The 15,364-nt window shown below is 39.6% G+C and overlaps 1 protein-coding gene across 1 annotated transcript in view; it reads left to right on the top strand.

Moving 5' to 3' along the window:
* Positions 1-15,364, top strand: part of hydin (HYDIN axonemal central pair apparatus protein) — a 1,560,590-nt gene that overhangs the window by 360,997 nt on the left and 1,184,229 nt on the right. The window contains exons 15-17 of the mRNA XM_069900939.1: positions 7,435-7,535; positions 10,885-11,020; positions 14,378-14,542. Of these exons, the coding sequence (XP_069757040.1) occupies positions 7,435-7,535; positions 10,885-11,020; positions 14,378-14,542 (402 nt within the window). The remainder of the gene's footprint in view (positions 1-7,434; positions 7,536-10,884; positions 11,021-14,377; positions 14,543-15,364) is intronic.

The following is a 15,364-nucleotide window of genomic DNA, read 5'->3' as shown; positions in this document are numbered from 1 at the left end:
CAAATTACATGTAACCCAACGGAAATCAACAAAAACTTCAGGGAATTCTACGAACAACTATATCAAACTGAAAACAAAGGGAAAGAAGACAAAATAGATTAATTTTTAACTAAAATTTAACTACTGAAATTGCAAACAAAGGAGTAAAATAAATTAATAAAACCATTTGAAATAGAAGAAATACAGGAGATATTAAAAAAAATAGCGAACAAATAAAACACCGGGAGAGGTGTTAAAACAGTTAAAGACTTATTAATTCCTCCTCTCCTGGAAGTAGTGAACCAGATTGAAAAAACACAAAACATACCAGATTCATGCAAAACAGCAATAATTACAGTAATACCAAAGACGGGGAAAGATCCACTAACACTAGCATCGTATAGACTGATATCTCTACTTAACACAGATAATAAAATAATAGCTAAACTATTAGCAAACAGATTGGCCGACTATGTACCAAAAATAGTAAAACTAGATCAAACTGGATTTATTAAAAAAAGACGAACAACGGACAATATCTGTAAATTCATTAACTTAATCCATGTAGAACAAGGAAACAAAACTCCAACAGTGGCGGTTGCTTTAGATGCAGAGAAAGCCTTTGACAGAGTAGAATGGAATTATTTATTCAAAGTACTACAAAAATTCAACCTACCAGAGAAATATATTAATTGGATTAAAGCATTATATAAGGGACCATTGGCGAAAGTGACAGTAAATGAATATATATCAAACCAATTTAAATTAAGCAAGGCAGGGATGTCCACTATCTCCCTCACTGTTCATGTTAGCTATAGAATCACTAACAGAACTGATAAGAACAGAAAATAAAACAAGAGGGATAAAAATAAAAGAGAAGGAATATAAAAATCAGTCTATTTCCAGATGACGTTACAATATACTTAACAGAACCAGAAATATCAATAAAAGAATTACATAAGAAATTGAAGGAATATGGAGAAGTATCAGGGTACAAGATCAACGCAAATAAAAGTGAAGCAATGCCAATGAATAATGCGGATTTCACAAAGTTTAAGAAAGAATCACCATTTAGATGGCAAACACAAGCAATTCGATACCTAGATATACAACTAAATAATAATCTCGGCCATCTATACAAATTAAATTATCAACCATTAATGAAAAAATACAAGACGACTTAGAGCACTGGAAAAACTTACCACTAACACTGATAGGAAGGATAAACTGTATTAAAATGAACATCTTCCCAAGGATACAATACCTATTTCAATCATTACCAATTCACCTAACAGAGAAATTCTTCAAGGAGCTAAAGAAAATAATAAGGAAATTCTTATGGAAAGGGGGGAAACCGAGGATAGCACTAGATAAATTAACAAAATGGTACAAACAAGGAGGCTTACAACTACCAAACTTTAAGAATTATTATAGAGCAGCACAATTAAGATACCTATCAGATTTTTATCAAACAAGGGAAAAACCAGATTGGACCAGATTAGAGCTAGTTAAAATACGGGAGAAGATACCTGAACATATACTATATAAGGGGATGAAAAATTGGTGCAACATAGGAATTCACCAGTATTGCACCATCTGCTCAACATTTGGAAGAAGATTCACGTAGAAAGGAATAAAATAAATTATCAACTACCAAAATTAATATTGACACAATATCAACTAATCCCTTTCACAATAGATAACCTTTCCTTCAGAGAATGGGATCAAAAGAATATAAAATTGTTTTTCGGGAAATAAATTATTATCTTTTGAACAAATGGAGGGCAAATATAATATAACTCACAATACAATGTTTGCATACCACCAACAAAACCTACTTGAAGGACAAATTGGGAAACAGTCTGAGGTTATCAGAAGGAAGCAATTTTGAATATGTGATTACAGACACAATGATAATTTAAAAATGTATAACAAGCATGTACATCAAACTGCAAGAAAAGGAGAACGAGGAAACAAACTGTAAACCTAAACAAAAATGGGAACAAGATCTAAACATAAAGATAAAGAATGAAACATGGGAAAAGCTATGCTCTGGAACTATGAAAAGTACAATAAACATGAGGTTACGCATGATACAATATAATGGTTACACAGGCTATAGAATCACACCCCAAAAGTTAAATCAATGGGACCCAACAGTATCAGACAGATGTTTTCGCTGTAAAAAGGAAACGGGAACAACAATACATGCAATTTGGGCATGTGAGAAAGTGAAAAAATTTTGGGAAGATCTCAACCAGATATTAAATAAAATCACAAAAACCAATATACCAAAATACCCAGAGATCTTCCTTCTAAGTAATACAAGAAATAGAGAATTTGGACTTGATTTGGATGGAGCACAAAAAAGATTTATTATGATAGCCCTAGCTGTAGCACAAAAATGTATTATGGCAACCTGGAAATTAGAAGACAACTTGAGAATACAACAATGGTACAGAGAAATAAATAAATGTATTTCATTAGAAAAATAATATATAATTTAAGAAATAACATCACAATATTCAAACAAATATGGGAACCATACATGAAACACAATAGAGAAATCGTACCACGGACCTCCACCACCTAAAATGACAGAAGGAGAAGATAACAAAATGAACTGACCCAGTATGTAAGAGTAAAAGACACAAATTTTTTGTTTATTTTTATTAAGTGACAACATTGTTTAACGGGTTTAATGTATCATATAGATTGAACTTTGAATAAATGGGGGGGTGAGGGAGAGAGGGAAGGGAGGGGGGAAAAAGGGGAGAAAATGACACTGTATATATTCAAGAGAAAAATGTCTGTATGTATTTTGGTCAGTATGGTTCATAGTGTGAAAAATTAAAAAGAATTAAAAAAAAAGGTGGGAGAGTCTAGGACAAGAGAGTATAACTTCAGGTTTGAAGGTTGTGCAGAGAAATGTTTTTAGCCTGAGGGTGGTGAATCTGTGGAATTTGTTGCCACAGGCAGTTGGTGGAGGCCAAATCATTGAGCATATTTAAGACAGAGATTGATAGGTTCCTGATTAGCCAGGACATTAAAGTTTATGGGAAGAAGGCTTGGCTTTGGGATGAAATGGAAGAATGGATCAGCTCATGATTTAATGACAGCGCAGGTTCAATAAGCTGAATAATCCATTTCTGCTCCTATGTCTATGGTCTTATAATCCAGCCTCCCACTCAGCCCCATTCCCCTACCTTCTCCCCATAACCTTTGATACCCTGACTATTCAGATAGCTATCAATCTCTGCCTTAAATATAGCCAGCAACTGGCCTCTGCAGCCACCCATGGTAGCAAATTTCAGAAGTTCACCACTCTCTGGCTAAAGAAATTACTCCACATTTCTGTTTTAAATGGGTGTCCTTCAGTCCTGACGTTGTGCCCTCTTGTCCTTAACTCCCCTACCATTGGAAACAACTTTGGCACATCTACTCTATCCAGGTCTTTCAACATTCAAAATGCTTCTAGGAGGACCTCCCTCATTCTTTTGAACTCCAAGGAGTACAGTCCCAGAACTGTAAAACATTCCTCATATCCTAATCCTTTCACTCCAGGATTCATTCTTGTGAATCTTTTCTGAACCCTCTCCAGTGTCAGCACATCCTTTCTTAAATAAGGAGCCCAAAACTGTTTCCTGTACTTCAAGAGATGCCTTGCCAATGCCTTATAAAGCCTCAACATCACAACCCTGCTGTTGTATCCTATACCGTGTTACATAAATGCCAATATTGTATTAGTCTCTTTCACCACTGACTCAACCTGGAGGTTAACCTTTAGGGTATCCTGCAGGAGGACTCCCAAGTTCATTTGCACGTCTGCATTTTGAATTTTCTCCCCATCCAAATAACAGTCTATGTAAGTCCATGTACATACAATTTATTACTTTTGCCACATCTTTGCCCATTCTCCTTATCTATCCAAATCTCTGCTTCCTTGTCACCACCTTCCCCTCCATCTATATTTTTATCATCTCCAAACTCAGCCACAAAGCTATTTATTCCACAACCCAAATCATTAACACACAACGTAAAAAGAAGCGGCGCAGCACCAACCCCTGTGGAACGCCACTGGTAACTGGTCGCCAACCAGCATAGGATCCCTTTATTCCCTCCCTCTGTTTCCTGCCGACCAGCCAATGCCCTGTACATGCTCCATCCATCCTGTAATTCCATGGGCTCTCATTTTGTTAAGCAACCTCATGTGCACCACCTTTTTAAAGGCCTTTAGAAAATCCAAAAATACAACATCCACTACTTATTCTTTATCTCACCTGCTTGTTGTTTTGTTAAAAAAAATGCAGACTCAATCGGGATAAATTAGGCATATTATATTTCTTAGGCACAATTTTTTAAAAATTTTTCCCCCCCTCTTTGTATTTCCCTTCCATACCATTTGTCTTATTTGCCATTTCCTTGAATCTACAGTTTATTAAAATGTATCGAAATTCTAATGCCTGGCACTTGCTTTTCCTACATATGGAAAATAAAAATAAAATGTTGAATCACATGGATTAGGTCAAACTGCATCATGTTGAACAAAATATTCATGCTGGCACTTACTGATGTGCTGTCCTCATGCACTAAAAATCGCAACATCTTTCACTCCTGAATGATAGCTTGTGGATGATGATGAAGTAGACCTTATCATCGTAAAAGGCATGGTTCTGGGAATCTCCTTTATTTTCAGGTGCTCTTGCAATACCCACTGTGTTTAGTCAATGGACTGCAAAAGAATGCTGATAGTTAGGGATGGTGATTATTTTCTTCTTTAGCTCCTCATCTCAATCCAGTCTTCTGCTCTCATAGTGATTCCCAAAGTGGGAACTGGCACCCTCCTGGGGGCGGTGAAAAGATCCAAGGCGGCGGTGAGGAGAAAGGGGGAAGTCAGGGGTGGTGAGGAAAAAGGGGGCAGAGAATGTTTGTTTCATGATGACGTGCTCTGGACAGGACACACACCACATTCATGTCTACAGGGGTCAAGACTCCAGGTTTGTAAGAATTTCAAATTATCTTCAGGGTGTAGTGTACATCTAAATTACGTCTAAATACACTGACATCGCCCCCCCCCCCCCACTATTTTTGGCCCCAGCTGCCTGTCCTTCTAGCTCCCGAAGACTGATCCTCGTCCCGATCACCTGCCCATCCAGCAACCGACAGGTGAACCTCATCACAGCTGCCCGCCCATCAAGCTCCAGACGCTCCAATTGCGGATCCTCATCCCGGCTGTCCGCCCATCCAACACCTGACAGTTGATCCTTGCACTGTCTGCCTGCCCATTAAGCTCCCAATAGCCCAATGTAGTTACAGTTGAGATGGAAATTTACCCTTTCATATTGCTAAATAAATTAGTTTATGAAAAATTTTATTTGTGAAATACATATGCCTGTATTTAGTGTTAGATTAGTTGCTGTTTGAAATTTGTGGAAGACCTAATACCAAGAAAGAGGTGTGCATTTGTTGTGTGGGGGGTGCTAGGGATGTGGCCTGGGAGCCAAAGGGGCAGCAGCCCAAAAAAGTTTACACTGTGCTAGTGTAACTAAGAGCAATGTAGTTATAGGGACACCAGAGGTCTGGCCCTGATGAGATTTTGGTACCTGACCTGCACCAGGTAGATGTTGAATGGTTCATCTATTTGTGCTCCAAAATCTTCCAATGACAGGGTGAGGAGTATTCAAAGAAGGGTGTGTTAGTACTTATCTCTGATTATAATCTGTCCCCAAATAAGGGGAAGCAGGTATTTATTGACATTTTGAGTAGCAAGTGAAACTAACATGGCTTCATTCAATAAAGTTTCTCGTGTGTCACAATGCTTTTTGGCAAACATCATAGCTTGAAGATTCACTTAAGCTCCCACCTCCACTGGATTTGCATCAAGGCAAGAAAGTAATAACAAAAGTATGGTAATATAATTGATCATCTTTACAGGCCTTTAACATTGAATATATAATTCAATAAAACATATCTCACATTGAAATATAATTTCAGTTTTGTGGGAGCATCCAGATCAAATGCTTCAGATATCGTCCACACTTGCTGATCTACGACGTGATCAGAGTCCACAGTACAAAACCTTGACCACGAAATATATCAAGCAGGTGCATGCTGAATGTTGACAATGTAGCACTGAAACATTGTTATGTAACCCTGGCATTTAATCTCTCCAAAAAAAAGGCTCATGGTAGAGACATTGCACATTTCCACAGCACAGTGAAGGCTCTTGAGATTGAATTACAGCAAAGAACACTGGTCATCTTGTTGCTGCAGTTCACCATTTACAAACAAAGACTGTTCCACAGCTCCCTAAGGCATTGTCTAGCATCCAAATTTGCTTATATATCACATTGTACTGAGTACAGTGAGAATGGTTCTTCTGTGAGCAGTCTACCAGGTGATCTCTAGCATTCATACAGCCAAATAACAAACAGTTCATATAGAATAAGATCGCAATGAAAAGAAAACTCAATTAGAACTAAATATCTGGGATGTTTGCTAAAAATTATCCTGATTACTAATACTTGTGAAGAATTATAGCATTGCTCTATGGTGAGAGAACTCTTACATAAAGTCATTTATGACATGAAAATGACAATAGGTAGATGAAAGATCATTGAAACCAATGAAATGTCTTCAATCTATTTCTCTCACCATGCATAATCATCTAAAGTAATTGAAGGTGCCATTGATTATGTCATCAAACTACCGGTACATCTTCTCCAATAACCAGCTGACCCACACCTAATTAAACTGTATCAGGATTGCTCTGCAAACATGCTGTGTCTTTTTGTTTGTTGGGATGGTTTGGAAGTCACAGCATCCCTCTTTCAGCTCAACATGTCTGAGAATTGGCTTTTCAAGTTGCGAATATAATTTGACTTGTTCCCTCACAGCTCATTGATTATTACTATCTCAGAATGAAAATAACCACGATTGTCTATTTGATCACAATCCTCCATCATCTCAGTGATGTGATTAGATAATCACTGGAGTGTAATTTTTTTTTTAATTCAGGGGAAAAGAAACCAAATCTGAAATTTCATGAGCCACTGAAACAAAATCAGAAAATGCAGAAAAAACTCAGCAGGTCAGTCAGTGCCTGTGGAAAGTCAATATTTTGCCAGTTCAGTATGAGTTTTACACCATCTACAGGTTGATTTTACATAGGTCCTTCTTTTGAAAATGAATCGAGACACACACATACACACGCACGCACACATGTGAGTGCAACTTTAAGACTTCTTCCTGTGTGTCCACCTGAAAATATCGATGTCCTCCATCAGTAATTTGTTCAGTGAATATAACCAGTTGCCACCCTAAGCTCTAGATAAAAAAAAGCTTTTAATATAAATGACACAAAGCTTTTCCTTCGGGAAGTCCAGACTGTCAAACTACTAAGCTCTGCAGGTGAACAGGGAATTCTCATTCTGCTACTGGAATGGTTCCTCCTAGGTGACGTTGTGCTCCAACACTGTAAAGAAATATGAGTTGGCCCTGGTTGTGGACGTGGACGATGTTGGCCAGGAGATATCAGCAATCCCCATCTTGGCACGGTAATGCTCCTTTTCATTGATCCTGTGAATATGGATGTTAAGGGTTGAAGATGAAAATTCACTCTGAGTAGTGTATTGAAAATTACAAATACTGCAGTGATATTTAAAAATTGTTTATGAAGTACTGTAATGGAGAGGCTGCGGCCACCACATGGTGGTGGTGCTGTGCTCCTATTCAGAGGGCACATTGCATGCCAATCATGGTCAGACTCACCCTAAGCCATCAAGATTCTATATTACATATTAGGTGCTGTAGTCCAGGCAGCCTGTCTGGACTCATCCCTGACCTTCACCCAAATGGCCCAGGTGAAACACCTAGGCTGACCCCTGCTGAACCCCTGCACTTGGCTTCAAGCCATTGGCCACAGCAGCCAACAGGGCCCAGCCTGTCCCGAGTGATTGGTCCCCCAATACCTGCTGCAGGGCTATAAAGGACCTTGATTTTGACTGTTGATTGTATGTGTATTTGAGTCATTTCCCCAATTTCTGTCTGTTTCTTCCTCGTTATCTGAAGTTTATATTCACCCCTTGCTTATTATGTGTGTTTAGGTCCATTTAGCATTTCAACCTGTTGCTCCATCTACATCCCCAAATTAAATTTGTGCTTTGGACCTAGATCTTGGTCTGGTTCTTAACCTGTGGGATCCACACAAACCCTTACAGGTTCACAGACTGCAAAACTAGAGAAAACTCATGAAAATCGAGGATCACAATGCTAACAATTGTCCCAGAGAGCTACGTAGTAATCTGTTGTTACATGACCAGGACCATGAAAATGGCAAGTTGCCATGTTCCACATCCCTGTCACAGAGGATTGAGTACAGAATATTATTACCCTTCCAGATGTCTCGCGATCAGGCCTTCCAACTGGAGGAGGGAGAAAGGTTGGGTGGTGGGATTTTTGGGGAGGGCTGGATATTGGGCAGTGAATATTTCGGGGGGGGAGGTGATTCAATAGTAGTAATTTCAGAAAGAGTGGGGGTTTTGGGTGGAAGGATAGGTGCAGATGGAGGATAGGGTGTAGATGGAGGATTGAAATAAGTTTCAGTTCCGCTGGTTTGGGAGTGCTTCATTCAGTGGGAGGTCTTGGTACGCTGAGCCTGAAAGGAAGCTGTAGTTCATTGCCTGTTCAACAGAAAAGGGAAGGCCTGAAGAAAGGTCCTTCCATCCCTTCTCCAGTGGCCGATGTTTTGTGAATATTACAGCACGGTTCTCAAATGTAAACTTCAATCCAGCTAATAGACATCCAAACATACATGGACATGGAACATAGAACAATACTCACAGGACAGGTACTTCAGCTCACATGTCTGTCCTGAACATGATGTTTAAATCAAATAATAACTCTGCTGCTTACACTTGATACTTCCATCCCTTTTGTATTCATGTGTCCATCTATGAATGCTACTATCATATCAGCTTCCATCACTACTCCTGGCAGCCCGTTCCAAGCACCCTTTGCTCTCTATGTTAAAAATTTGCTCACCACTTCTCCCTTAAGTATGGTTCCCCTCCTCTTAAATGTATATTCTCTGATGTGTGATGCTTTAACCCCAGAGGAAAGATTGACTGTGCACCCTAACTAAGCCTCTCATGATTCAGTCGCATACACTCCAGAGAAAGCAGTTAATTTATCTAATCTCTCCTCATAACTCAAATCATCTTAATCAAGCAATATCTTGGTTAACCTCTTCTGAGCTCTTTACAAAGCCTCCTCATCCTTCCATACCTCCTTTCGAGGAGGTGTGGATCTAGACTCCCAGATTCCTTTGCACATCAATGCCTTTAAAAGTCCTGCCATTAACTGTATACATTTCCCATGTATTTGACCACCATCTCATGCTTGTCTGGATTAAACTCCATTTGCTATTTCACTCCCCATATCTATACATTAGTGTATAGGTCCTAAAACTTATGAATTTTAATGCTCTCAAAAGACCCAGCACCAAGTTTCTTCTCACAATGCCAAACACACTCACATTCTCCATACTATGCCCTGCAGCACTATCCTCCAGCTCCTTCTCCTTGAGGAACACTGATACAAAGTTCCTCAACCACTTCTTCTGACTTAAAGCATAAATTGTCTCCTTTGTCTTGGATGGTCCTATCCTCTTCCTTATTATCCTCCTGCTTTTAATGTATGTATAAAATGACTTAGGATTTTTAAAAATCTCTCATCAAAGATATTTAATGACTATTTGACCTTCCTAATAGCCTACTTGAGGTCTTTACTGCAGTTTTTGTATTCCTCCAGGGCCCTGTATGATTGTAGCTTCCTTAATCTTTCATATGCCTCTTTTTTCAATTTGACTAAATTCACAATCTCTCTTGACTTCCCAAGTTCTGTCACCTTTCCATTCCTGTCCTTCCCTCCCTCAGGAATGTGCCAATCTTGGACTCTCATTGGTCCTTAGCCAGCTCCCGCATGTCGATTGCAGGATTGCCTGTTAACAGCGGTTCCTAATTAATTCCCCAGATCCTGCCTCATGTTATTTCTGTATTTGACCTCCCCAAATTGAGTACTTTTCTACAAGGACTAACTTTTTCTGCCTCTCCAATGGCCACAACATGATAATTCCAAGTGCCAATTCAGGCGCTGAGTTCAACTCCCTTTCCCACTATATTCCTTGCATCAAAATATACACACTTCAGCCCTTCGGTCTCAATGTGACTATTCACCTGCTATTTCCTTAACACCTCCACTTGCTGCCCTGTCATTCAAGTTTATATTCTCCTCAGTTGCACTACTGAACCTCCCAGTAAGGATATTGGTTCCCCTTCAGTTCAGGTATAACATGACCCTCATATATAGGATCCACCTTCCCAGGAAAAGAGTCCAATGATCTAAATATCTGAATCCCTCTCTCCTGCAAAAGCTCCTTAGCCACAAGTTATCTTCCCGTTTCTTATTTCACCATCCTGAGATTCCCACCCTGGAGGTCCAGCTTTTTAATTTGCTACCTAGCTCCCTGAACTCATTCTGCAAGATCACATCTCCCATCCTACCTATGTCGTTGGTATGAATGTAACTGCAGAGAGATGCTGTGAGATCGGCTGAGTTCCTCCAGCATTTCTGTATGTTTTTATGAATGTGACTGGCTTCTCTCCCCTCCCATGACCTAAGCCCTGGCACCAGGGAGGCAACACACCCTTCTAGAGCCTTGCTTGCCACCACAAAGCTTGCAATAATGTTGCTTTGCACAGGAGATTTATTTAAAGAGTTGTGGAAAAGCATTTCCAGGCTAGACCTCACAAATTGTTGCTAATCAATTCTCGTTCATCATTGTTTAGAAGCCTGCAGAATAACTGGCTGATTTCTAACCAATCTTTCCTCACATTTGTTCCATAGATGTGTCGTTCCTATTGTGGAGGTGATTAACTCGCATGTTGATCTTGGACGAAGCTTTCTCAAGTACCCTTACCAATGCCTGATAAAACTTAAGAATACCAATGATCTTCTAGCTTATTATAGTGTAATCCCACAGGTTAGTCTTAATTCGAATAGATCAGTAGGCTAATGATATCAGAGTGGTTATTGAATAAATTGAGAAACATATTTTTTAATTTTAATTAATATGGATGGATGAAGTCATACAAGAGGTGGTCAAATGGTAGATACCCTAATGGGCAATGGACTGTTGACAAAATGGATAACAAGATGGATGTCCAGAAACAAGCCCCTTCAGCCTTTCTAGTCTGTGCCAAACTATTTTTCATTAGTCCCACTGACCTGCACCAAATCCACACTCCCACCATTCTCTGTGAGAAGAAATTTCTCCCACCCTCCCATGTTCCCCCTAAACTTTTTTCCTTTCACCCTTAACCTATGTCCCCTGGCTTGTATCTTACCTACCCGAAAAAGCCGACCTACATTTACTCTGTCTATCCCCTCATAATTTTAAATGGCTCTGTCAAATCTTCCCTCATTCTTCTACACTCCAGTTCAGTTCCTGAAGTCCAAGCAACATCCTAGTAAATCTTCTCTGCACTCTTTCTTATCTTATTGATCTTTCCTGTAGTTAGGTGACCAAAACTGCATACAATACTCCAAATTTGGCCTCACCAATGTCTTGTACGACTTTACCATAACATCCCAGCTCTTGTACTCAATACTTAGATTTATGAAGGCCAATATGTCAAAAACTCTTTTTACAACCCTATCCATCTATGATGCCACTTTCAGTAGCAAAGTTTTGGGCATGAGCCCTTCATTAAGGAATGGCAAAAAAACAGACAGGTGTCTGAATAAATTGGTGTACAGGCCCAGAGGCAAGAGGTCAAAGATGGTTATGGATGGGAAGGCACAAAAGAAAAAACAAGCTGAAAAATGATATGGGGAGGGGATATCTCTCTGAGTGGAGAGGGAAGGGGTGGAGAGCTGGAGGAAAAGAGACAGAGGGATGGGGAAGAGAGGGAGACGGGAGGTGACTAACGGAAACTGGAGAAGTTGATGTTAATGCCATCCAATTGGAGAGTGACCAGACGGAATATTAAGTGTTGCTCATCCAATTTGTGGGTGGCTTCAGTTTGGCAGTGATTTCAATAGTCTGTTGTTCTTAGTCTTCTTCCTATTTGATGTTGATGGTACATTCTATCTGCTTTATTGTTAATCTTAAATCAGTGTAAATGTGTGACTTATGTGAATTGAGGCATAAAATACATTCTGGCCATGATTGACACAAATTAACTGCTGAGTTCAAAGTGTGACTTCGAAAGTCTCAGTAATGTTGTGCAACAAGGAAGAGGCTGAGATTGTACTATCTATTGATTGGTTACTGCCTATAAAGTGCCTGAATGTCTAATTTTCCCTGCTGTTATTGCAACAAAAGTTGGGGCCAGGGGGTATATTCAATTTGTGCTTCCTCCAAGTGTATGAAGAAGTCTGTCACAAAGAGAGTGGAGGAAGAGAGCATCAGTGACTCTGAATAACAGGCACTTATAGTAACAGGCAATAGTGTCCCCAACACTCTGAAACATCACTTTTCGCAATTGTGTCTGTAACTCTTGAAGCCCCAGCATCACCTCTCCCTCCCTGAAGAAAGAAAATTGAAAGGTATCGTAGCAACTGACAAACATTGAAATCACTTGTCTGTTTTACAAGGATATTCTATGAATAACAGTATAGAGAACTTTCATGCAATGAGACCACTGCAGTATTGATTCTCTTGAGTTCATCAGTTGATGTAATCAATGGGGACTTTGTCAAAGTCCCTTGTAAAACATTAATTCAAAGGTTAAAGGTCAAAGCAAGTTGGCAAATTGGATCCAAAACTTGGCTGGGTAATGGAATGCAGTGGTGGAGGATTTTTCTGATTGTCCAGTGGTATACCGCAATGACTGGAGCTGAGGCCACTGATACTTACGATTATATATTCACAACTTGGATGTGAATATGAGTTTTCAGGTGACACCAATGTACATGGGAAACTGCAGGATATGGATCAGCTGGAAGGTTTAATGGAACTATGGCAAAGGAGATTTAATCTTGTCAAGTACAAAGTGATATTCTTCAGAAGTTCATATAAGGTTGGCCAGAAATTCTTAAAAGTAGAGTCCTGGGAAGTGTTGATGAACAGAGATAACTTGGGGTGGATTCCTGAAAGTGGTAGCTCAGATAGAGAAGAAGGCATAAGACCACACTTAGAGAGTATCATGTTCAGTTCTGGTCACCTCATTATAGGAACGATGTGGAAGCTGCAGTTACCTGAATTGGAAAACAAGTTTTATGAGCCAAGGTTAGCAGAGCTGGGACTTTTCTCTTTGGAGTGTAGAAGGATGAGAGGAGACATGATAAAGGTCTACAAGATTATGAGAGGCATAGATAGAATGGGCAATCAGGGCCTGTTTCCCAAGGCAGGAATACCAAACTCCAAAGGACATCTGCATAAAGTTTAAGGGAGACTTCAGGGGTAAGTTTCTTTTTACAAAGAGAGTTGTGGGTGCCTGGAATGCCTTGCTAGGGGTGGTGGTGGAAGCTGAAACATTAGGGGCATTTCAGAGACTCTTAGATGGATGGAATAAAATGGATGGAATAAAAATAGAGGGTAAAGGAGTAGGACTGTTTAGTACATTTTTTTAAGGAGTATATGGGTCAGCACAACATTGAGGACTGTAATGTTCAATGTTCTACGTTCTAAATACTTGTCTTTATTGTTCATGGCATTGAATATAAGTCAGGGATGTTATGTGCCCAATTCTATAGGAAGAATATGAAGAGCAGCTTTGCCAGGATGTTGCCTGGATTGGAGCCTCTCAGTTATAAGGGGAGATTTGATGGACTGAACTTGTTTTTCTTGGAGCAGAAGAAACTGAATGGTAATCAGATATAACATAATGGGGTTATAATAGGTAAGAATCTTTTTTTCTTGGTGGGAGTGTCTAAAACAAGAGTAAAAGGTGAGATGTGATGGCACAGGAGAATCTGAGGTATAATTTTTTTTCATGGAGTGAGGTTGGATTCTGGAATGTTTTGCCTGAGGATTTGATTGAGCCAAAGACTCTCAGAGTGTTAAAGAAACACCTAGGCACGCATTGAATTGGCAAGAGATAAATGACTACACACTGCATCAGGTAAATTGGGCTTATATCGGTAAGTACAGTGGTCAATTTGGACATGTTGGGCTGAAGGGCCTGTTCCAGGGTTGTACAACTCAGTTAGAACTCAGTTCAGAAATTATACAACTCGCATGTGTCAGGTAAGAAACCACTGCCAAGTCACCCATTCCCCTGAATTCATATTCTTATCTTTGCTGAGGAACTATTCACAATTGAGCTTTGCCAGAAAGTGTTAAATCTTTATTTGTAAGAATTTTATTGCTTGGTTTTGTGTTTTCTTTCCACAGGATTCAAATGACCAGCACAGTGTGGTTTATTCCAGTCCCAAGCCTTATGGAATTATTGACTCCTGTTCCACTGTTGAGGTTCCTTTATTCGTGGAAGTGCACCGCCTTGGAAAACAGAGCACCGAAGTTTCTATCACGATATTTGGCAAAAGTGACTCTCCACTTGTGAGTTATTCTTGTAACAGCAAGAATGGATTGATTTTGAATGCGAACGTAGTCTGCAGTTCAATGGCGATTCATTTTCCAATTACTACAGACATCCATCTCAATAGAATCACTTGCCATAAACCGTATAGTAATATCAAAGTATTTATAACTATCCTATAGGTTGAAAGTTCTCAATTTTGGTTCTTGTCCAGAACTATGATGGCAGATCAACAAGGTTAGAGCAACAGTGCTGAAAAAAATCACAATGTTTTGCAGCATAATCTGGTCCTACATTTGTACTGCCAAGTGATACCTTACTTTGCCTGAGATTTGTCTCTGTTTATTCTTTAAACTCCCTGTTGTGAGAATGGATACGTACGGAAGAAGATAAATATTTTTGAGTAGAGTATTCAACCATGGAGAACATCACATTTTTAAAAATTAGACATACAGCACATTAACAGACCCTTTCAGTCCATGAGTCCGTGTCATCCAATTTACACCGGTGGGAGGAAGCCAGAGCCCACGGGGAAAACCTATGCAGACACGGGGAGAATGTACAAATTCTTTACAGTCAAAGTGGGATTCAAACCCTGGTGCCGATCACTAGCACTGTAAAGGCATTGTACTAACTGCTACACTATATGTACCACCCTACAGTTTGGTGGACAGTAAATGGGAATGAATTATAACCCTCCCTCTCTGTGGTTGAGGGATGTTCCTGGCTGAGATTACTGAAGGGAGAAGAGTTTAAGTTGCCTCTGCTTTTGTTTTCCTTGTCATTGCTATACAACTGCTCTTGCTCATCGAATCATAAGGCAATGCAAGATCCCAGTATCC

Source organism: Narcine bancroftii, chromosome 10 (assembly GCF_036971445.1).
Source record: "Narcine bancroftii isolate sNarBan1 chromosome 10, sNarBan1.hap1, whole genome shotgun sequence".
NCBI lineage: Eukaryota > Metazoa > Chordata > Chondrichthyes > Torpediniformes > Narcinidae > Narcine > Narcine bancroftii.
The sequence above is the reverse complement of the archived record's forward strand: the minus strand, read 5'-3'. Positions and strand labels throughout refer to the sequence as shown.